Source organism: Pagrus pagrus (assembly GCF_965226575.1).
Source record: "Pagrus pagrus genome assembly, chromosome: 8".
NCBI classification, from domain to species: domain Eukaryota; kingdom Metazoa; phylum Chordata; class Actinopteri; order Spariformes; family Sparidae; genus Pagrus; species Pagrus pagrus.
This window is the reverse complement of record NC_140192.1, coordinates 11315693-11339358: the sequence shown is the minus strand read 5'-3', so window position 1 is coordinate 11339358 and position 23666 is coordinate 11315693. Positions and strand designations below refer to the sequence as shown.

At 43.5% G+C, this 23666-nt stretch overlaps 1 protein-coding gene across 1 annotated transcript; it reads right to left on the bottom strand.

Moving 5' to 3' along the window:
* Positions 1-269: 269 nt before the first annotated feature.
* Positions 270-23091, bottom strand: LOC311260814 (A disintegrin and metalloproteinase with thrombospondin motifs 12-like). Its single transcript, XM_084359045.1, has 24 exons — positions 22704-23091; positions 22178-22536; positions 15053-15230; positions 14718-14926; positions 14532-14615; positions 14124-14248; positions 13849-13998; positions 12601-12744; positions 11638-11782; positions 11467-11559; positions 11165-11310; positions 10879-11048; positions 9410-9543; positions 8856-8976; positions 7703-7947; positions 7156-7297; positions 6681-6807; positions 5840-6050; positions 4588-5736; positions 3278-3430; positions 2942-3118; positions 2397-2543; positions 2126-2279; positions 270-2017 (listed from the first exon to the last, which is right to left on the bottom strand). Exons 1-24 carry the CDS (start codon positions 22819-22821, stop codon positions 1902-1904), a joined length of 4797 nt encoding a protein of 1598 aa, XP_084215171.1. The 5' UTR covers positions 22822-23091; the 3' UTR covers positions 270-1901.
* Between the last annotated feature and the right edge of the window lie 575 nt (positions 23092-23666).

Here is a 23666-nt window from a genome sequence, read left to right as displayed (position 1 = left end):
TCTGGTGTTACACATGAGGCAGCATCTGGCACTCTCAGGCGAGAATGACCTTGTTGACACGAAAGGTCATAAAGCAGAAGACCGTGATGTAATGAAGGGTATGGTATGCCAGGCTAGATGAGGTGTTAAGACTCTTATTTACACTGAAATTACTGTGGTATTCCAGCAATGTTATGGCTTTTATTTACAATAAAAAAACCATAAATAATGTATTTAAAAAAAAACAGACTAGCCTACATGCATAAAACCACCAACACATTAAAAACATTCAAAGAAAGTTTTATTACATGTCTCAGTTACAAAGCAGTTTTGTCACAAACATCTTTTATCGTCACATTCATTGACGAGGACTTGAAGTACAAATCAGCCAAGGTGATGACGATTGTAATACCTGTACAACATCATACAAACAAAGCGGCCATCTTTAGAGGGACCTGAGAGGGATGACCTGCAACGCCTCTTTCTCATTGGTCAATGTCACACCAGAGGAGGAGCACCACAGGTTAGACTGCAGAACTGAGCTGGTTCTGCAGCTGATTTAAAGAAGACATATTATGCTAATTTTCAGGTTCATCATTTTATTCTGGGTTACTATTACAATGGGTTTACATGCTCTAATGCTCATGAAGGACATTAATTTCTCATACTGTCCAGTTCTGTAGCACTGTAACCCCCTCTGTCTAAAACGCTCTGTGTTAGCCCTTGTCTCTTTAAGGCCCCTCCTCCCAAATACCCAGTCTCCTCTGATTGGTCAGCTCTCACATGCCTGAGCCAGCACCAATAATAAAAACAGAGCAGCTTTGCTAAATCAATTTGGACACGGCAAATTAGCTGCTAGGCATAAATAATGCAAATATGTGACATGTTGACGTAGTGTGATGTCACAAAGTCATAGAATTAAAGGCCTACTGACGAGGCGTTTCAGAGGAGAGAGGGGCTTCTGTTGGTGCGGACTTTAACCTTTTTAACTTTCAAGATCTGTTACGTGCACATGAACCAAAAACGCTCAAAAAAGCACAATAGGTCTCCTTTAATTATCAATGACAGTTGTAACAAAAATGACTAAAGCAGGAGCTTGTACCCAGAATAATGTAAACACACAGTGCCAGCTCTGAGAACAAAAACACAAATAAAACAGAAAAATATAAGAGTAAAAAAAATACACAGAGAGTATCATTACTATCAACAATTTAATAAAGAGGTCACAAAAATCTTTATTTACATTCTGTTTTTACCAGTTCACTTTGAAATAAAAATATAACTGGTCACTTGACTGTTGTGAGTCATCAGCACCTTGATTATGAAAGCACCTTTACCCCAGAGAGATATGTACTGTCTGTAGTTTAAACTGAATGAAGAGGGTGAATACTGAACCTTGTGTTATAATAGCTCGTGAAATTTTGCAACTTTGTATTTGTGCTTCTTGGTTAATTTTTTAGGAGTAGTTATACATTTTTTAAATGTTTTTTGTTCAATAAATTTGACTGAATAATTGTACTCTGCACAAGTTAAATCACATTTAACTTCCTCACATTTTCAATACCAAAAATATTTTAATTGTAATAAACATTTCTGCCCGATGAACAGTGAACACTTGTAATGCTCCCAGTGTGTATTCATCATTCAGTGTCTTGGCTTGTTCTCTAACTCATTTTTCTAATTTCACAGTTCCTAAAATTTAATCCTATACATTTTTAAAAACCCTAAAAAGTTAAAAGAAAAATCACATCATCTAAGTCGACCGAGATTTATTTGTGTTGAAAAGATGTGCTTGTTGTGGCACTTTGGTTTGGACGTGTCAGTCTGTGGATGGTGTGGCTTGAGGCCAGTATTGCATGAGGATACAGTATTACTGTAGTTGGAATGTGTCCATTGTAATATCTGTGGCTGTGTGACCCTGGCTATGAGCCGCAGGTGACACAACACTGTTTTTGGACCGACCTGAGAGAGCAGCGACCCAACAGCTTGAGCTTGTCACAGAAGCGAGAGGACATTGTGTTCTTCCTGCAAACTGGACCTGCATGAGAGAGAATAGCCAAATTATTAAAATAGTAAAACCTTAAGAATAAATAGACACCATGATAAACTGTAGTTGCTGCAGATGGACTGAGCTTTGCATACAAACCTGCGTTGGTCTTGCATTCCTGCATATTGCACTTCCTGAGTGTTTCTGGTTTGGAAATCTTCTCACAGAGGCTGTTTGGCATTACAGCCAAATCCTGCTCACTTGCACAGTAGACTTCACGTTGCTGCTGACCCGCACCGCAAGTCACAGAGCACTGCAAAGTCACACACAAACAGAGTAATAATTCAGTCTATGATTATCACAACCGTCAGCCTAATCAATTTTGCAAACAAAAAACACAATCATCGTCTCTAATAAACCTCTGACTGACCTCCTCCCAGTCGTCTGCCTTCCATTGCGTGCAGGGCTTTAGACTGCACGGCTCTGTGCTGTTTGGCCTCAGTGCGGTGCTACAGCGATGAGGCGCGGGGCAGTACACCAGCCGCTCCCTGATGCCTTCACCACAGCTGCCAGAGCACTGAGGAAAAAACACGGATTCAAGGGAGGTATCTGCTTTTCTGGGACAAAATCTGACCTCCCTACGTTTGGATCTGTATAATATCGAACATGACTGCGACAATATTCATAAATTTGGGAGTTGGGTGTGACTACACAGTTGTTGCTGTAATGTAGTGGAGGCCAAATCTTGCAACCGAACAGCAATAATTGTGGTGAAAATGATTACAAGGGAATGGGATGAAATTCACATGAATATGTTTTTTAAACACAGTAAAGGCACAGTTCCCCTAAATTATTTAAACACAGGTAGGCCAATTTGTGAGGACTCTCTGCATGGTTAAATGCCACTTAAACATATATATAAAAAATATAATACAAGTGTAATATATAGAGATTTGATGTGTATAATGCTCCTACCGGTCCCCATGGTGATATACTCCAGGTCATGCAGGGCTTGTGGGGGCAGGTCAAAGTGCTGAGGGGTCTGCTGGCCACAGCTTGACAGTGGAAAGGTCTGAGGGGACGTTTATTCTGAGAATCGACACACTGCACATCGCGGTACCGCCTTCCCACCACCCCACAGGTATCTGGACACTGTGGAGATTATCACAGTGCGATAAATGGCTCAGAAAAACATGACACGCATGAACTGCAAACAGAAACAAACCAATTTAATCATCCAGCAGATTACGTATTACGCAAATTAACGAGTAATCACCTTCAGGGGAGCAGAGGAAATCTAACGTTACTCACCTTGCTCCAGCTGCCAGTTTGCCAGGTGGCACAGGGCTGCAGGTGACATGTGCGTGCAGGCTCAGGTCTCTTCATGCTGGCACAGTCGTCGTCATTCTGGGAGCTGCACGCGACGGTTCGCCATATTGCTCCAATACCACATGTTGTTGAACACTGAGGACGGAGAGGGGTATTTTCTCATTAAAACTCAGCTTTGGTTTAAGTGTGTACTTGGGTGACAAACAGATTATTCTGACACACAACAACCAGAAATTTGCAAAGGTTTTGCATGTTGGAGCCTGATAAAAGCAACCTTTGCAGCCATTTCTGAAACCACATGATGCAGTTACAGACAAAACAGCTGACTTTTTTATTGAAGAAATTATGAAATGTATATGATAAAATGACTTATATATAGGCTACTGATACTTCCCACCCAAATTTGCTCACTGTTGTCTTCAGTGTTTCCTGTTAACATAATGCTTTTTGGCAACTCCGACCAAAACCTGAATATTGAAGCTTCATTCATCTTTCAGCCGTTCTGAGCCCTCACCAGCAAACAGGGCAGCTAACGATTATTTTTACTGTCGATTAATCTATCCATTATTTTCTTGATTTACTGATTAGTTGTTTGGTAAATGCAATGTCACAAAAAACTTAAAAAATGTCCATCAACCCAAACGTGATGTCCTCAATGTCTTGTTTTGTCTGAAGACTTTCAGCTGATTGTCATAGAGGGGTTAAAGAAAATGTTCACATTTAAAAGGCTATAATCACAGACTTGTAAAAAAAATAAAAATACTCAAACTGATTAATCAATTATTAAGAGTTGATGATTACTTTAACAGTTGACAACTTTTGTTTTATTTTACTAGGATAGGTTTGCATGCTTTGGTGCTCAAAAAATCAGTTTTCTCGTACTGTCCAGTGCACTAGCACTGTAATCCCCCTCTGTCTGAAACACCCTGTTTTAGCTCCTGTCTCTTTAAGGCCCCCTTTCCCGAAAACCCGGTGTCATTTGATTGGTCAGCTCATGCACGCCTGAGCCAGCACCGCCAACAACAACAAAGCAAGCGGGACTACTTTAGAAGGTAATATATTTTTCACAGTGATAGATTATGTAAGATTATTTTTCATGTCTGTGCAGGTACATTTTCAAAGCTTTCATTTTTATAGTTGTCATAGCATGCCCGGAGGGAAGGAAAACAATTTTCAGACGTTATGGTATTCCTTGGAAAAAAGCCAGCATTAATGTCAAGTATGCAATTAAAGGCCTAAAACATGCATGTTTATTGGTATGGTGCTTTAGGGAGCAGGATGTCTGTACTCACCTCGCTCCAGTTTCCTACAACCCAGAATATATCCATGCTGACGGGCTCTCTGGCCATCACATTGCTTTGGTCACTGGGGCTTTCTGTTTGCTGCTTTTGGCCCTTGGACCAGGAGGAGGGTTTTTTAGCACGAGAGACAGAACTGTTTTTCTTAGGTGTCACAGCAGTGGACTTCTTCAGTTTCATAATCTTCACTGTGGGTGTTGCTGCGGTGGTGAATGGTTTTCTCCCAGTTGTGGAAGGAGCTCGTGTTGTGTGGAAGCCAGCTGTCGATGGCACTGAGCGGTCTCTGTACATGGGAGTGGTGAGGGGAACCCTGTGCGTCCAGTTGCTGTACGGGTTGATACGAGGGGTGGTGCGGGGGTAGGTGAAGGGATAGCGGTGAGTCGTCTTTGCCCATGTTTCAGTGCTGGTGTGTGGGGTGGAGTAGGTGGTGGCTTCTTTGGTTGTGTGTACGGTAGGTGGACTTGTTTGTAGAGTGGGTGTGATTAGTGTATTTGGTGTTGGTGTGGTCGATTTAAGCGGATTTTTGTGTGATGTAGATGTGGTAACATCCAGGTCAATAATCCCCTCCTCCTCCGTCGCCCTCTCCTCAACAACATAATCATATCCTGGAGTATACATCACCACATTTGGCGTACTTCCCTCCTCTCCCTCCTCCCTCTCTTCTACTTTTTCCGTTTCCACGCCAGTTGCTTTTCTGTCCTTGGCTTTAGATGTGAAGCCTTTCCCTCTCTTATCCTCGTTTTCCCTCACTTTAACATCAAACTCATGATCGTCTGTATCTATGATTTCAGGGATTGTGGTTTTAGGGGTTGAGAGGGATGTGGTGGTCGGGATGAAAGCAGTTGTAGTTTCCTTGGTGGTCGTTTCCTTCCTCACAGTGATGGCTGCTGTGGGTGCAGCTGTGGTCGTGGTGCTCGTGGGAGCCCAGGTACCAGGATGCTTGGTGGGGTGGCTCTTAGGTGGGAAGATGCGGCGGTATTTAGGAGGAGGCCCGGGCCGTCTACGAAGACTTGAGTTCGGGCAGCTCTGTAGGCCACACAGCGATCTGGACCGAGGTTTGGTTGAGAGGTCGCAGGTCTTCTTGGGTGCCAGAGCACACGTGACTGTGCGTGAGCGGACACCTCCTCCACATGTGACTGGGCACTGCAAAGATGAAAGAACACAAATGACTCATTAATTTAGAAAAGGTGGAAAAGCCCAAAGATTGATTAAAGCTACAGCAAAAGAGTACAATAAAAAAAAGGACCTCCTCCCAGTTGCTGACAGCCCACTCCTGTCCACAGGGTATGTCTCTGTTGCATGGCACAATAGGTTTGGGTTTAAGGAGATGTTTGCACTCGACAGGGTGGAGCACCCTCTCCTCCCCTGACACTGTGCGAACGCAGAGCACGGTTCGCTTCCGTACCCCCTCTGAACCACAGGTGGATGTACACTGCTGCCAGCCACCTACCCACCACCTGAGGAAGAGGGAATGAACAGGAAGAGAAACTGAAGCGAGAGATTGCTGATACAAGTGATTTGACTGCATCCCGAACAGAAATGTGGTAAGGAAAATGGTGAGTGGACAATGTTCTCATCTTTATCTAACAATAAAGAGGGCTGGGTATGGTTTGAAAATGTCTGATACATTGCCAATATGTTTCCTGAGTTATGGTACTGAAACACGTTTTCCATTAACCAGATGAAAGGTGGCCAAACTTTTGAATTATACTTTAAAACAATGTTAATGTTATATGAAGTCAGGACACGAGAACGTTTCCAATCTAAAATACTAAAACTGGTCAAGTTAAAATCAGGAACACTGTGATCAAAGAATAAGACAATAAGATTATAATTCTGACCAGGCCATTGACACAGACAATATGTTGGCCGAGCACATTTTGGTTCCATACCCAGCCCTGAAGACGAAGCAATTAGTTTCATCAGCTACATTTTTCCTGTTTGTCATTACAGTGAAACCCAGGGGCCCATGGCGAGGGTGCAGTATCACTCTTGAAGATTAGGCAGTGAAACGAGTCCCTAACTAAAACCACAGTTCAGTGTGTTTTGACAGTACTGACAGTTAAAGAGCATTAGAGAGTAAGGACCTTGCGGGACAGTCAACAGTCTTGCATTTCCGGTGTCTGTCTTCTGGACGGCTCTCTGGGTCGCACAGAGACTCATCCACTACACCCACGTCCAACTCGAAACACCGCACAGGCTGGTGCTGCTCACCTAAAACAGAATGTCAAATGTCATTGAAATCCTCGCCAACGAAGATATTTTCTTGTCAAGTCACTGAATGGCTTAGGCCCCAGAATACATCTCTGACATTCAGGTCAGCTCATACAGCCCAGAGGCCAAACTACACATGCTGAAGTGGTATTTAACTGTTATGCTGCATGCAACTGGAATAAACTGAACAAAAGATCTTAGATTTGCACCAAATGTAGACATTTTTGGTCATTTGTTTTCTTTTACATATACTTCATATATTGATATTTATTTTGCTTCCATTAATATAAGGCGAACTGAACTGCCGCTGTGTACAAAATGTGCTTTGCTGCTAAACGCAACACCAACCTAAGCCGCAGGTGGTGCTGCAGTCCGTCCACGCCCCGTGTCTCCACTTGTAAAGGGGTTCGATGACCTCATTTCCTGTCTCTTTGGTCTTCTTGATGGTGTACTCGTACTTTATACCTGGGTTCTTCTCCTGAAACAGCAACTGGATAGGCAACCAAACGAATTGTTATGAAGAGGACCATTTCAAGACTTTCTAGACAACAACATGAAATATATTTAAAACATATATACCATATTATAAACAGGTATTTTTCACATTTTTATTATTTTGATTAGTATCTGGTGTTTCTGAACCATCCTGGGAAAACAACTGCTTACAGACATCTTCTCCTTCACCCAGAACCGTACATTCTGGCTCGGAAAACATGCAAAGTTTGAATGCTCTGATTGGTTTACAATCCTTAAAGTTAGTCCCTTTTTTCTCTCCCCGACTGGTTAAAATCACTCTACATAGACACCGGGAAAAACACTCTATTCATCTCAGAAACTGAAACATTTAAAAAACTGTGAAATTGATACATGAACCCCCTGTAGATGGATATCCTACCTGCAGCAGGAGTGGCTTTCTGGTGGGTCCAGGAGCGGTGAGGTTCTCCATGTTCCCGCTGCGTTCGTAAAAGAACGTCGTCCCACCGGCCTCGTACTCCCCGTTCCACTGGATGATGTAGTTGCCGTTGAGGAAGTACTCCTCCGTCGCCTCGCTCCTCAGAGCCAGGAAGTTACCTGCCTCCTCCACTTCCTGCACCAGGATGTCCCGCGCCCCCTCAGGTATCACCCCCACGTCCGTGTACCCTGGGAGAGTCGGGAGGGGAGTCAGAGTCACAGCGAGGTAATGGATGGCCCACCATGGCTGCTGCCACACTCACATCCAGACTACCAGACAGTCTCTCTCTGATCTTTAATAGAGGGTGGGCTCAGTCTGTGGGGGTGGTTGGCATGTGCGTGTGTGTGAGTGTACGTGTGCGTATTCGGCGTGGGGGGCACTGCCCTGTCTCTGTTTTTTATTGTGTTTGGATGGGGTAGGGGGGGGTCGCTGGATGGGGGAGGACGAAAGCAGCTATGAGTAGGTCTCTGGAGTTTAATGATGTTTGTGGGAAGGTGTGTGTGTGTGTGTGTTTGTGCAAAAATGGGGGAGGTTTGCCCTTGGTCTAAGCCTTTTGAAGTCTTACACATCTGGGCTGGTTATCTGGAAAGGATGCTGTGCGGGGCAAACACACACACAGACAGAGAGCGAACAAGAGAGGGGGAAGAAGGAGGGATGTTTTTATTGTTTTAGAGCCTCTTTCTCTATTAATCTGTCTCTGCGGCGGGTTTTTCCTGCACGAGTTATAAATCTCAGTGCGCAAAGACGTGCGTCTCTTCAGACGAAAGCAAACACGAGCCTGCAGACGCACACACATCGCACAGGCCAAGTACGGCAGGACAAACAGCTGCACAGTGTGGACAAGAAGGCTGCCATGACAACAAAGAAACAACACAATGGCGTAATGCAAATGAACTGTCCTGAAATGACTTACCGCCCGTAGACATAAATTTGAATTCTGCACTTTTTCACACTCTTCTCGCGGGTACATCAAAGCTTTCCCTCATTAATAGGTTGTCTGTTTTGTGTTACTTAAATGTTATGCTTGTATGATTTCTTATGTCTGGATTATTCAATTTGTTTCCAGCTGCTCCAACATGCCACGTGTTGGACTCACCAAAGCCTTCGCCTGCACCAAACGACTTATAGATCTTCTCACAGCTCGTGCCGTCGCCCAAACACACTCCGCAGCGATCCTCCACTGCGTTTGAGTCGATGCCGTAGTCACAGCCCACCTCCTACAGACAAAATACACACACACAAACATATAAAAACGCAACCACAGACACATTACAGAGTTAAATGAGATAAGAAGCCAATTATCTATAATTTATTCTAAAAGAGATTAAGATTACTATTTCCCAGAACCCAAAGTGACATCTGTAAATTGCTTCCTTTGTCAACCAACAATCCAAAACCCAAAGACTCTTCATTTACTATCATACATAACAAAAAAAGCAGCAAATCCTTATATTTAAGAGCCTAGAACAGGCACATTTTTGACATTTCTCCTTAAAAACTCACTGAAATGACTGATCGGCTATCAAAACAGTTGCAAATAATTTTCTTTGGATCGTTGCAGCTCTGGTTACACTGCAGCTTGTCTCGTACATCTTTGCTGCTCCACAATAACCCCTCAGTCTCTTTTAGTCTCTTACCCAGCCACACTACCTTGCACACTCCGTTGACACAGATGTTCCTGGACTTGTTGTTCATGAAGCACGCTGTCCCGTCCGTCACGGTGTCGAGCATCTTCTCCGAAAAGTACTCGCTGACTGGTCGGCAGTGTAGCTCACAGGGATGTACTAAAGATGGTTGAAGATAGTGAAAAACAAGTGATTCATTTAGTTTAATTCCCAGGAAATGCTGAGCGGGAGCCCAGTTAACCGTTAATAAGTGCTGGTAAACTGGTTGTGCCCTTTAAAAGGTGCAATGTGTGCAACTGTCACTGCTTTGAGCTAGTTAGCTCAATTAGACATGCAGTTAGCGGTCCGGACTGGGAGCTGTGTTGGGGTTTACATAAACGGGACGGGCTGGGGCTAGCCAGTTAGCATGCTAACTTCTCTGCACCACAATAAATAGACGCCATAATGTCAAAACTGTTCACTTCACATTCTGTCAATGATTTTGCTTCATTTTTGAATGTTTTTAACTAAATTCTTACAAACCGTCCCTTTAAGATATCTAAGAAAAATTGACTAATCCATAATATACACCATTGTGTTTGTTACTGTATCTGTGTCATTCCTCTTTTTGTTTGTTTTGCTTGGTTTTGTTTTTTGTTTATTTGTTTTATGCGGCATGTTATTTAATTTCTTTTCTATTCTTCATACTTGCTCTGTATCATATTTTTTGTTCTTCTTGATACAGAACTGTTTCAATTTGTATTTTTGTAGATGAAATGAGGGCTGCACGATACGGAAAAAAAAAGTGGAGAAAATGAATGTTCCCATCACAGTTTAAATTTCACTGAAAAAACTATTAATATCACGATGGTGTGATATTTCTTGGGGTTTGTATCTGGAGAACAACATCTGTATGCTCGGGCATCTCTACTGCACAACAGCATTTCATATAATGCTGTTTTTCCACACATTTTAGCTTCATCAAAACATAGCCGCTTCTGAGATTTGGATTGCACACTTGGCCATATTGGGATTTCAATAATGCTTCAGTTAATTGTGCAGTCATAGTTGAAATGCTGAGAAGGACTCCAGAAAGACTTGCAACCACTCTGAGGATGCTAATGGGGTCCCATTATGACTGCATATGCCCATTTATTGTCTTTATGCACATGCCTTTACACTGTGTAACTGTATTCCTCAGTATGTATGGATGGATAATTATGACGCATACTTTTCACTTACAAGACATTTTTGGAACACTTTTAGTTAAAAAAAAACCAAAATCACCTAATATGCACAATGTAAAAGATCCTGAATTATACTAAGACATTGTATGCAGTAAAGTGCAGTAGCTGCATCAATGAGGGCTTTCCAATGTAAATGCTGCCCCCTGTTGCGCAACATGCAAAATCGCAACTTCAGATTTTCTGTGATATGAAAAGGGGAAGTGCATAAAAGGGTTTCTAACACGTGTCTATCTGCAGTTATTGTATGTTTGAGGCTTTGACTACGTACATGGGTTAGCCACAGGAATCCACGTGTAGAGCTCATTGTGATAGGGCACAGTGTCAAATTCACTGCACAGCATCTCTCGAAAGGTTGGTGTATTCTTCTGACAGGGTTTTGTGTTACACGTCCGATACCGCTTCCTCTCCCCTGTGCAGTACTTGCCCCCAAACTCTGGTCTGTGGAGAAACAGTGGCATGCTTTGAATCAACCATGTGATCAGTTTCAGGATGTCATCTGTTGTGGAAAAAACATGCCAATGAACTGCATGAAAGGTTTAATTAAAAAGTCTTACTTAGGGTTGTTACATTCCCTCTCTGCAGACTGAACTCCAGTTCCACAGGTCCTGGAGCAGTGAGACCAGGTGCTCCACTGCCCCCAGCCTCCGTTCACCGTCTCTGGGAGCTTACCCACAATCACACACTCTCCTGAGATGCACCACTGAAGGAGAAAATTGATGTAAGATTACTCATATAAACACCAGTAATATGACACATTTAACATTCAAGGCTCCTCATGTCTGTAGAGATAACCATCTCAATCCCCAGGCTAATGAAATCCATACCGCAACGAGACAAAGCAGCTGTCGCCACCCACCTTCTCTGGTCCACAGCGAGTGCCGTCTATAGGCGAGTCCAGTTTGGAGCGACAGGAGCCGTTCACTGAACACCAAAGAATCTGGCAAACGTTCTGAAAGAAAGACGTAATCCAATGAGAAAAGGCCTACCTTTCTAAAAGATTTCAGCTGTTCAGGTGGACAATACTCACATCAACTTCGTGGCAGAATGTAGCGTTCGGGCCATACTGGAGCTGGCACTGGTGGTGCGTGGTGTAGCGCACACCGAGGCGGGCAAGCGGGGTGGTCAGATCCCTCTTGGATGGACGGTCGTCCAGGCAGAAACCCCAGCCGCGACTAAGACAGACACAAAGATGTGATGGTGAATGTGTGACCTTTTGATAAAGAGAAAAGAGAAGGGTGGTGGAAAGAGAGAAACGAAAAGAGAAAACTTGAAAGGCCAACAGAGTAAGACTTCAGCAGGGAGGAGCTTGTTCGAGATAAATCCTTGCTTGTGGCTACGAGCACGCTTTGAACATTTAGCAACATTTTCACCTCCTTCACTTCGCAGTCTCCTCGTCGAGGATGAACTTAGAAAGAGTGCTGGGAAAACATCAGAATCTGAGAAATAACTTGCTAATTGTTGACTCACAGGTCGAAGTTCAACAAAAATGTACTCTGACCTCTGACTGCACGAGCTTAAAGGTTCATAAAGGAATCACAGAAGTCAATAGAAATAGAAAATAACGAGCAAAGAAAACAGGGTGTGACCGCTCTCTAACGCTGCTTTAGGCTCTTCTTGCTGTTTTTGCTGGAATTTTTTGGCTTCAAACGAATTATGCTCGTTCAGCATGTTTTCACGTCTTTGTTGCTCTTTTAAAGACTCTGTCCGTCATGGTTTGCTTCTCATTAGTGTTTGTATAACTTGTTCCAACATACACCACACCCATTGCGTTTTTTGGATCATTTTCACCGCCTCCATTCAAATCTACACCAGCATCCATTCAAAATCACTGCGGTTTGAAATGATTCCCATTTTCACCATCATTTCACAACCCCGGCAACCCACGCAGTTTGCAGTCAACTCGAGCATTCATCACCGAGGAAAAAAGAGCGTTAAAGCCGAGTGAATCATTTAATCATTTAATGAGAAGAAGGTTTTAATTCAGCCTTACTCCAGGAAGCGTGTGATGTATTCCTTGGAGCAGGAGGACCAAGTGAGAGGCGAGCTGTCGTACATCAGCTGTCTGGACATGATGAACGGGTGCCTCCCCTCCAGCTCACAGTCGTTCCCCTGGCCGTCGTGATGGATCCCGAAGCTGTGTTCAAACATGACCAACACGACCAATTATGGTATTATCATTTCACAAAGAACTGTTTCACAAGAGCACATGGTCTTCAGGTCTGCTCATGATGAAGTGCTCTTGGATCAGCAAGAAAGCTGATTGTGCCTCTGGACAAACAACTTGTGAATTTCAGCAGAATTCAACAGCGATGTGTCCCACTTCTGTTGTACAGACAAGTAATACGTTTGCTTTCGAATCTGAATTGGTTGAACTTTGATGAATGTGTGCACGTTTTACATTGATTCCTTTTAGTACAACGCAGTGAGCTACATACATTTTTTCAAGATTTGTACATAATTTATACAGTATATTAGAAATACAACTGTATACAGTGTGGGTTTGGTCGCAGCTCAGGGGTTTAGGAAAATAACTTTACTGATTTGCCTGTTTTTCTTTACTCATTCATCTATCTGGGCCATATGCCTCCTGGCCCTTTCAAATGTAACTCAAAGTTGAGCCTGAACCAACTTTAACAATATATTTTCGGAAACTGGACACTGAAGCTACAACAAAACAAAACATATAGAAGTAGAAAAATGAGTGTAAAGCAGTGGTGGAATGTAACTAAGTACATTTACTCATGAACTTGTACTTTACTAAGTTTTTTTCTTATCACGCCATTAACTTTTGGTGCTGATCCAGATAAAGGGACGGAGTCAGAAATGTTTTCTATTCCATGGATCCTGATGAGTGCCGTAGTTTTTCATGGAAAAAATGTCATAGTTCCAGCTTCCTTTAAATTACTTTAATACTTTTATTTAGATTGTTTAAATTTTGGGGTTTTGACTGATGGTTAGGAAAAACAAGCATTGTGAAGGTAAATCAATTTAATTGTGAAAATAATTATTAGTTGCAATCCTTTACAAAATAGTTGAAAATGAGCTCCAACTCAGCCAACTTAAACAGAACAATACTACTTTTACATGAATGTATGAGTAATAATAATTAATGTCTGGTTACAAGATACAAGTGAATATTGGCAGACAAACAATTCACTAATGGGCTGCTGAGCCAATGGAGATTTAATTACACAACTGTATATTCCTCTATAGTAACTGATCACACACACGCACAGACCTGTGGCCCATCTCATGAGCAACGGTGAAGGCGACAGGTAGTCCTGAATCCTCATTGATGTTGCAGCTGCGGTGTGGTTGACACATCCCAGACAGATGAGACAGACCGAGGGTCTCACAGGGCTGGTTCATTCCAGCACATATGTCTTTTCTGGGGAGAAAACAAAGGCAATTGTACGTACATGACACCATAAGATAGCCTAGAGTATATCATTTATCCATTTCATTTGAGTTATGTAATGAAATTGCTGCCAAATTCATGTGTGGGTCACTTGCCTGGTGATCAACACAGCCACGTCATGATGAGCTGGGTGTGTGTCGCTCTGGGGGTTGAGGTTTTTCTGCCAAGCACAGAAACTGGCCAGAGTGGTGTCTGCGTGGTGAACGATCTTCAACCCTTTCTGCAACAAACAGCAGAATTAGACACTCACATTTTTGGCATCATTTGGATTTTTTACAGCTTCAGATTAGCTTGGGGAGTTTTCATCAACTTCAGTGTGAGCTCAGTTCCAGCAAGGCCACAATGGACAAAACTAGTTTGCCTTTTGACTCTCCCACTTTACTTAACCTCCTCAATGAGGGAAGCTTCATAGACATGCATGCTCGCTTCTTGTTCCAACTTTAATATATGTTTTCCCAATGCTAAAATCACATAAAGGTTTCTTGAGAAAACTCTCTTGTTACCTCCTCTCCCTGTAGTAGAATGAGGCGAACCAAGATGACGTGGATGGCATTCCCAATACTGGCATCATGAAAGATCCCAGCCACCTGTCGACACAGAAGTCATTCACTGCTCAAAGTGTTTTAAAACATCTGTGCAGAAACTTTGAGAGCAAACAAAACAAGTAAAGTCAACTCTTAACTCCTCACCATGTTCATGATGGTGAAGATGTAGGACTCCACATTATCGCTGCCGTGGTACTCGATGAGTTTGGAGTCAGCCACCACCATGGTCTCCACCCAGCGCTCTCTGCTGACTGAGCGCTGTGACCGGGACTGAGGCTGATCCTCCCCCATCTGCTGCTCCCTCTCCCATTCCTCCCTCTCCCCCTCCACCTGGACAGAGTCGCTGAGAGCATCTACAGCACAGACAATGGAAGAAATCACACTACACTTGTGGCTTATCCTCGCTTGACACAGAATACTCACTTGTGTACACTTACGCAAACATCTGCAGTACTGTACACATACATTCAGATACACACCTTGAACTCCACAGGGGCTGGGTGTTTCTCTGGACTCTGTGCTGCGTTTTGTTCTGTGATTTTCTGGAGTAACTCTTGGATAGACAACGTGGGGCTCTGGAGTCTCTGCAGGATCATCAGGAGACTTCTGGACAGGTTCAATGAAATAGTGTCCTTCTGGCAGGGAGAAGAAGCCTCTCTGAGGAAAAGAGAAATGAGAAACAGATGAATATGCATTGAGTAGAAATGATTGAGTCTAATTGATCAGTCCAAATCCTGGACTCTTTGGTCGCCATCTAACTGAAATCACATTTGAAAATTCACACAATTTTAAATGATATCAGGTTTCTGATCAGGGCATAGCACTGTATCCGCCACTCTGAAAATCACTGATGATATGGAAGAGGCCATGGACAACACACTCACTTGTGTGACTCTGTTTATAGACCTTACAAAGGCTTTTGACACTGTGGACCACCCATTACTCATTACCACCTTGATCAGCACTGGCATTGGATGCAAGCAGCAAAGTGGTTCCACAACTACCTGACTAAGTGTTGACAGATGGCAATATCTTTTCCGATCCAGTTATTGTTACGAAGGGTATCCCACAAGGTTCAGTTTTGGGCTTGGCCTTGCTTCTTATAATCCATATCAACAATGTATGTGACTAGTTCAAATTCTGGAAGTACCATCTATATGTAGACGATTCAGTCAAGTACTCCCTTGCTAGTACCCCAGAGATTTCAAATCTGCAGACTGTTGAACAAGAGTTTAAATTTTAAATATCATATCAGCGACCTTTCTGTCCTCGTTCTGACTCAGATTGATTATGGTGATATGGTGCGTTCCATTGCACTCGCAACTCTGAAAAAAACTTCCTACGACACGGAAAAGTGCAATGGATGGGCCATCCAAGTTGGGATGCTTAAGCCGGAAACTCGGGCAAGATCCACGTAGATCCTGAGATCTGTGCTTAGAAGAAACCTTTGAGAGTATGGGTTAGGAGCCTACTCGTCAGGCCTTTTTTTTAAGTGCCCTTAAATGTTGTACCAACTGCTGTAGTTGCTTGTGAAGTTTGCGGACTTGCCATTCGAACACCCGTTTGCAGTGAGTGTCTATGTTTTTTTAGAGCAAATGCACTGGATTGAAAGTCGGAATACCGACTCAGAAATTCCGACTTCTGACTTGCAATGGAACGCACCAATACTATTTACAGGTTTGCCTCACCGTCCACCTCATCCAAACTCGACATCCTGTATCACTCAGCCCAAAGGTATCCTATTCCTGACTAATTCTAGCTTTTGGACCCATCACTATACTTTATATAACATGTGGGGATGATCATCCTTCACTTTGCATAGGCTACAACATTGGTACATCTTAATCTACACGATTCTTTTAGGCACATTTCTTTCTTATCCTAGTTATCCTAGTTAAATTAAGGTTATATAAACACAGGCAAATTTGAAAAATAGGACAAATCTACTTTGTCTCAATTATGAGGGAGAAGGCGTTCTGCTCAGTCTCAGCTCCAAATTGTAATCAAGATTAAAAAGATTATCTTTTTAGCCCAAATTCTTGCCTAATGCAGATTTAAGTCTCTTTTGTGATGTTGTGCATTCTTAGACTGTGACTAACAGTAACGAGCATGCTTTTGTGTTATAGTTTCAATGATTCCTGCACTTCAAAGGTGAGAGATTGGACTTTCTCTTGAAAAGCCTGCTGAAAAGGTCACTCCTCCATAATTTCCATCGTTAGTCAACAGATCTTAATATGAGCCTTCCTCCTCCCCTGGGGCACATTCTCTGTCGGCTGCAGCAGCAATACAGAGACTTTTCACTAAGTATGCCATGCATGTTCTTACTGGTGCAGACTATTTACTGGCTGATCGCTGAGGTTTCCCAGTGAACGCACACACAGAACCACGCCTCCACACACAAACACACGAAAACATACATGCATGCAAACACACAAAAGAGGCTTCTGTCAAATCTCCTTCTAAACACACACATTATGAATGTTCCACCTCCAGCTCGCTGTTTGCAAGTTCTATTCATTGAGGTGATTGTGTGTGTGTGTGTGTGTGTGTGTGTGTGTGTGGGTTTTATGTCAAGCTGAGTCCAAACAAGCCCAGACTGTTCTGGGATGAACCCTCCCTCTCCCCCTAAACCAACTTGCAGAAGACACAAAGAGAGCAGGATGCATGATTCTTTCTGGAGCTAAATGGAAAAAGTGCAGCTGCGTAAAATAATCTCAACTTGTTTTTCTTTTGCTTCAGCAGTAATTTTTACATGTTAAATTGTCAATGCACGTGATTTAACACATCCAGGATTACACAAACAATTGACAAAAAATCCCCTCACATGCCCCTGTAATGTATACTCGCCAACTCTCCCGATTTTTACTCTGTGCACCTCATCCTCCTCAGTGCATAAGAGATGGACAGACAGATGAAGAAGAGAAAGAACTACTTAAGCAAACTTCAGACTTCCTGGAAAGAAGAATTCCCACTTCTTGTAAAAAGCTGTAAAAGAAAATTGCCGATTTTTCCATAAATCATCGGGGTCACACGGATGTCAATCACCGTAGAGAGGCTGTCAAACATGAGCAGTGGCATGCAGACTCTCATGGCTGAATGAGAACTGATGAATACAAGAGAGTTGCGAGATTTAAAAGTCAAATAAAAGTAATTTAACATAAAAATTCTGCAGTATTTCTTTTGGTATTATTCTGTAAAACTCGCCAGGATGCAGGAAACTCAAAGATCCCTGCTTTCATTTCAAAACTCCTCCCTATTTTTGAGGTCTCAGTGTTGGCCTCCTCTGCTGTATTGAGTCAAACAAGTCCAACACGAAGAATTCTCAGAAGATGATTTCTTGGCTCTCTTCTCTGTGTTTGAGCAGCAGATGTAAAAAATTAGGCCATGCAGCGCTTACAGTTTGGCCAGTTGTGGTTCCAAGGGTCTACCCTGCTGTTTGCTGCAGTTACGCACTGTTCAGCTTTCTGGGTCATCCCCACAAGTTTTACATGTGGTTCTTGAGACATGTGTTTCAACCACATTCACTGAGTATCCCATTTCTCCACTCAGGGAGTTCAGAAAGTACAAATCCAGAAGAGTGCTCCACTTGGAGAGACTACATTACTCCACCTGTTACACTAAACCTTGTAAAATAAGATGGAGCGTGCAAAATCTGGTCTCTGTAGGACACAGCTAACCTCCTCAGGCTTGTTTTTTCCCATGTAAAGAGCAACAATAATGTTGCAAATGATAAACAAAAATCCTCTGTATATCTTTGTTTTGGTTAACCGAGATTAAATAAAGCATTGAGAAAGGGTTTTTTTCAGTGACTCAGAGCATGGCCTTGAGCCAGGGGTCCCTGAGCTGTGGTGGACTCATCCACAAAGCATGCAGGCTGATACAGTATGTCTACGGTCAGCTGGGAAAGCTTCCCAGAGGCCCTGTGCAGAGAGCACTCAGCTGATTTCACTGTTGCTCCGTGTCTCATCCTGCACGATTATCGCTTAACATGATTGAGATTTGTCTTTGCATTTGCATCATCTCACTGCATTACACTTATGATGCACATAAAGGTGAAGCTTTAGGCGGATTCTTTGCTATTCTCTGTTATCGTGCCTCCTTGTCATCTCATATGTTTTCCCAAACATTAAACTTCCAAGCGAGTCCTAGCAGAAAAAAAAAAGCAGGTGGCGGAGATCAACCAAGAAGGAATGCTACAGAGAGGCCCATCCAAACATCCAGACCGTTGCTCTGCATGATCTGTATTATCTGAATACCAAATGCAGTCCTACTGTGCAACGCAGTCTGCAAGGCTTCGCTTGTAGAGTGCGGTTATGGTGTTACTTGTGATCCTTAAATTACCGTGCACAGGTCCTGTGTGATGTCTGCGCTCACCAAACAAAGACGACTTGAAAGGATCGCAGCTAGGACTTTGTTTTCTACTCAAACAAAAGTAAAGGATTATTCTGGAGCAGTTTTTGCTCTAATGGCAGCTGAATCAGCCTCACACTTGAGTTCACTTTGCACTTTCGCCACCTCCTGCCCTCCTCCTCTCTATTAATCCCCCTCCTCTGACCTAGAGGAAGCATGTTCGGGCGTGAGGTGCCAGAGCCAGGGGAGGTTACCATAACACAGGTCTGTGTGCTAAATACATCGGCCATGTGGAACTGCTTTACTTCTGTTTCCTGCTTCTGTGGGTTTTGTAGTGCGGGCCAACTGGGTCTGGAATAAAGTCTGTGCTGTTACGCAGCCTGTGGCCTCAGCGGTGATTAGTGGGACACAAGGAGAGGTGGGGGCGGATGGTGCTCATTACTGCAATATCATTAATCACGACAATTTTCCACCAAACAAACTTGCATTTATTCTTAGACAACTGTTTTCATGATAATTACAGGTTTCACTACACTGACTTATCCTCGGGTATTTTTTTTTTCACTTCACAGGATAATTCTGCCTGTGAGCTAATTTCTTCCCCAGAGGTCAAAGACATTATCATTCTTCATCTGCATAGTGCGAAGACACATGCATTTAAGTGAGGAAAATGCTGATATAATGGGTCTGAACTCGCATGTTCTTGCTTTGTGCCGTGCCTCGGGGATTAAGAGAAAAAATCCACTGAGAAATCTTTGGCCTTTCTTCAACAAGGTTTTCCCACAGAAACAAAAAAAGACAGTGACAGCAGCCTCCACCTAATTACTCTGGACCTCATGGCTTCACATGTTCAGAAGATAGTAAAGGTGAAGGGTGATCTGAACGCTGTGAAGTCATAAACACCTGAGTAAATATGGCCCACTGCAGCATGGCTCGAATTCATGGTAGAGTTTATGTTGTAGCTTTCAAGGCATCCTGCTCTGTTGCCTGTTCTGTGTCAGGATCCCTTTGCTTTGCCAACCACATAACAGATCAGGTTGTAGAAACCATCTAACCTGCCTACAACTACAGTACAGCGCAGGGCAGGAGTCAGACGCATCTATTTTCTAATGAATCACCAGCTGATTTGCTTGACCAACAAAGACTTGAGCAATTTAACTCTCAAAAACCTAGACCCTACCCTATTTTAGCAGTAAGCATCAAGCGCCGCATATAATTTATTATTTAATCAGGAGAACCTTAAGTTTCAGTCTGGCTCGTTTAACGTCCCAGATTTACATTTGCTTTGTCATCGCCCGTCAGCCCAGAGGAAGAAACTACTTGGGTTTCCTCGACAAATCAATGCTGCAGAATGTGATGGCGTAATGACGTTCACTACGAAGCCCCTGAACGCTCAAACAAGACATGTACAATATCACTGAAAAGCCAAGAATCTCATCTCTGTTCATTGACTGAGTTTACAAGTGCGCTTTATCGTGATATGTATGGTTATCTGGATATGAAGGGACCTATATCAGGACACAAGATGTTGGTTGTATCACACAACCCAAAAAAATCTCTGGTTCTGGCCTGGGAAAATGTGTTGCTTTTCTTTTTTTCTGATGTAAATGTAAACTGATTATCTTTTGGGAATTTTCGACTATTTGTCACAAAAAAACAAACAATTTAAAGACGTCCCAACGGGCTCTTTCTGATGGGAAATCACAACAACAAATTCAAATGGATTACACAACACTACTGACAACAGTTTGCATCACATAATAGGGAATCGCTGTTAGAAAACTGCCTTCCTAATGTATATAAACAAGTTTGATGGGTCTTAGTCATTTTTAGATTTCTTCACTTTGTTCTTGTGTTGCCCGTTTGTTTATAGCCAGTCTTGAGCTATATTAAAAAGGATGACTTTATATGTTGAAGCAGTCCATCGCTATATCTGTCTCCTGAGGCTGAATGACCTCCACAGCAGCTGGCAGGGTTTCCCCTCCCACATCTGTCTGGCTGAGTCTTGCTGTTTCGTGGTCTCTCTGTGGTTTTAACTGCTATAAACCTTCTTCCACAGCACAGAAAATCAGTGTAATATATCAGAGCGGTTTCCCCGGCAGGGCTGGCGAGAAGGGGAGAAACTGGAGCAAATCGGGGCTGCGGAAAAAAAACTCCTGTAAATGCGGCGGGTTGTAAATAATTAGAATCTAGAGCGACATGACACACTTTTCAAATGAGCTGCATTTACAAGACTTGGCAGGAAGAGGCAGTGCAACCCACACAAACATAACAGAGGGGCAGGAGGCAAGACCCTGCAGGAGAGGCATTCCTGCTGTGACACAATCAAACACGAACACGGAAACATTCTTCAGGACTAAAACTGACACATCACATCATTTCAGAGCCGGGAAGCTCCACATCCTCTTTCTATTAAATTGCTTTAAATATTGGCGTAAATCGAATGAATCAGTGAACCATGAGGAGTGTATTCAGTATATCATCCGCTGAATAAAGGCCAATGCGATATCAACACCATACATTTCTCCAGACATGTTCATATGGTGCATATCTCTTGTCGCAGCTAGAATATTTCATCTGTTGAGCTGCTTGTCTTTCTGCCGTCCAGCTGCCGTCTCTCCTTTGTAGTTTTACGTATTTGATTGGAAACACTGCAGCTGAGGCTCAAAAAAAGCTCAACACAAAGTATGGCTCTATTTCCTGTCTCTCCATATGTCAAACCTTTTCGTCCAGCCCACAGAAATGTGCCAAAACCTATCACTGAAACTCTCCGTCAGCGCAGAACAAAGTCACACTTGCACGTCCGCAGCTTGAGGGCTGCACAGAGGTTCTGCAGGATGAGGCGGTGAGGTGAATGAATGAACGGGCGAGGCTGAAAGTACAGAGGAAAACATCTGAGAGACAAAGAAGACCGAAAGGATCTCATGGCTGGCCGAGAGGCAGCAGACGTCAGCGGGTCTGCAGCACAGTCGTTCTGCAAATAGTGTCAGGAAGCCTTTGAAGGGCAAGCTAACACACAGGGCACTGTCAGATAGAAAGGTTTGCTTAACAGCCAATGACTGCCTGCACCACATACCAGCTTCCCCAGAGTGATGCCCCCCTTTCACCTTCCTGCCAAAAGCAACTAGATTTCTTAAAGATATGACCCTCAGTGTGGATTTATGGAGGAGGATGCTGCATAAAAAGCTCTGAACATGAATGAAAGAGAGGTTTAAATTGACTTTCTCGCCCTGTGAGACAAGATGATTCCCTACCAGTCCTCTGCAGGTGCTGATGGCAGCCGTTCCTCGCACATCGGACGCTTCCACGGTGCCAAGGAGGTGGCAGGAGTTCCCCTCGGAGAGGCGATGCTCTGTGCTGCTGGCGCTGCCGTTCCTCCTCTCCAGGATGTAGTCACTTGAGACCAGGTGATTGTTTGCAGTGAGGTTGAACGTTAAAGCGCGACCCTTGTAGTTGACCTTGTAGTAAACCTGTCCCTCCACACCAAGGGGTCGCAGGTCACGCCTGACTCGCCCACCCTTGAAGTGGTGAGACACTGAGTGGGAGATGAAGTCTCCATCAGCGGTGGTTTTCACTGGGTGGACAATGGACAGGTCTGACTGGGACAACCGACCTGCACAATCAAATACAACACAGACACAGACACATGCATACAACAGATTTTTTGAGTTTCCTGCATATTGATTCTGACATGCACTTCACTGCACAAACTTTTCCCACTCATGCATTCACTTCAAGCATGCACACAAATGCTGCTTGCATAAACTGCACCACACTGACCTTGATCTGCAAAGAAGGAGATGAGTCTGCCAGAGTCTGAGAGCTCTTCGTGGCCGGCTGCCAGAATTAAAACAAAGTGTAGCAGCAGAAGAACCGGGCACTCCTGCGAACATCGCATATTTCATGTAACCAAACTCACAGCGCTGCAGAAGAGTCCTGGGCACCGGGCTTCCAGTGGCGTTAGAGGCGACCACTTGGCTCCTGCGCTGCACTCTGTCATGTCATGGACAAGCTGAGAAGTCTGCCCTCACGAAGGGAAACATGCACCGAGCAGCACTGGGAGCCAGTTCATGGTCTGAAGAGAGGGGAGAAAGCTCCGGCTCTGTGTGGAGGAAGGGAAGGAGGGGAGGGAGGAGTTGATCTCTGCTTACTTTCCTTGCGAGGAGCGATCGAGGGGGGAGAAGGAGTCAGGATCGCTGCTGAGGAGGAGGAGGAGGAGGAGGGAAGAGGAAGCCTCGTTGATTTGAAAAAAGCAGCCGTCCTGTGTCGAGACTTGTCATTACATCCTGCACCACCACAAGACAATGTTCTGCCTCGAGCAAATCATGGGGATCACTTGGGATGAAACTTTATGGATGCGAGGAGGGATTTACAGCATTGTTGCACAGCTGTGACACTCCCAACAATCACAGCTGGTATTTATGTTAGTTAGTCGATTGGATTGACAGATGAGGAATCGCCAGCCATTATGATAATAACTGATATCATTAAAGTATTTTTCCTGCAAAAAAAATGGCAGGAAACAGGGGCGGACTCAGGATGTTTTAGGGGCAGGGGCGGAAAAATTAAAAAAGGGCACCAGCATGCAGAAAGTTGTGATCAGTGTTGGGAAACTTTACTTTCAAAGTTACTCATTATGTTACAAGATTAATGCTGTCCTCTCTGGGGTTAGACAATTAAAGACATCACCTTCAACATTTTTCACTATTTTCTGACAAATCGAATAATCTTGCATGATGTGTA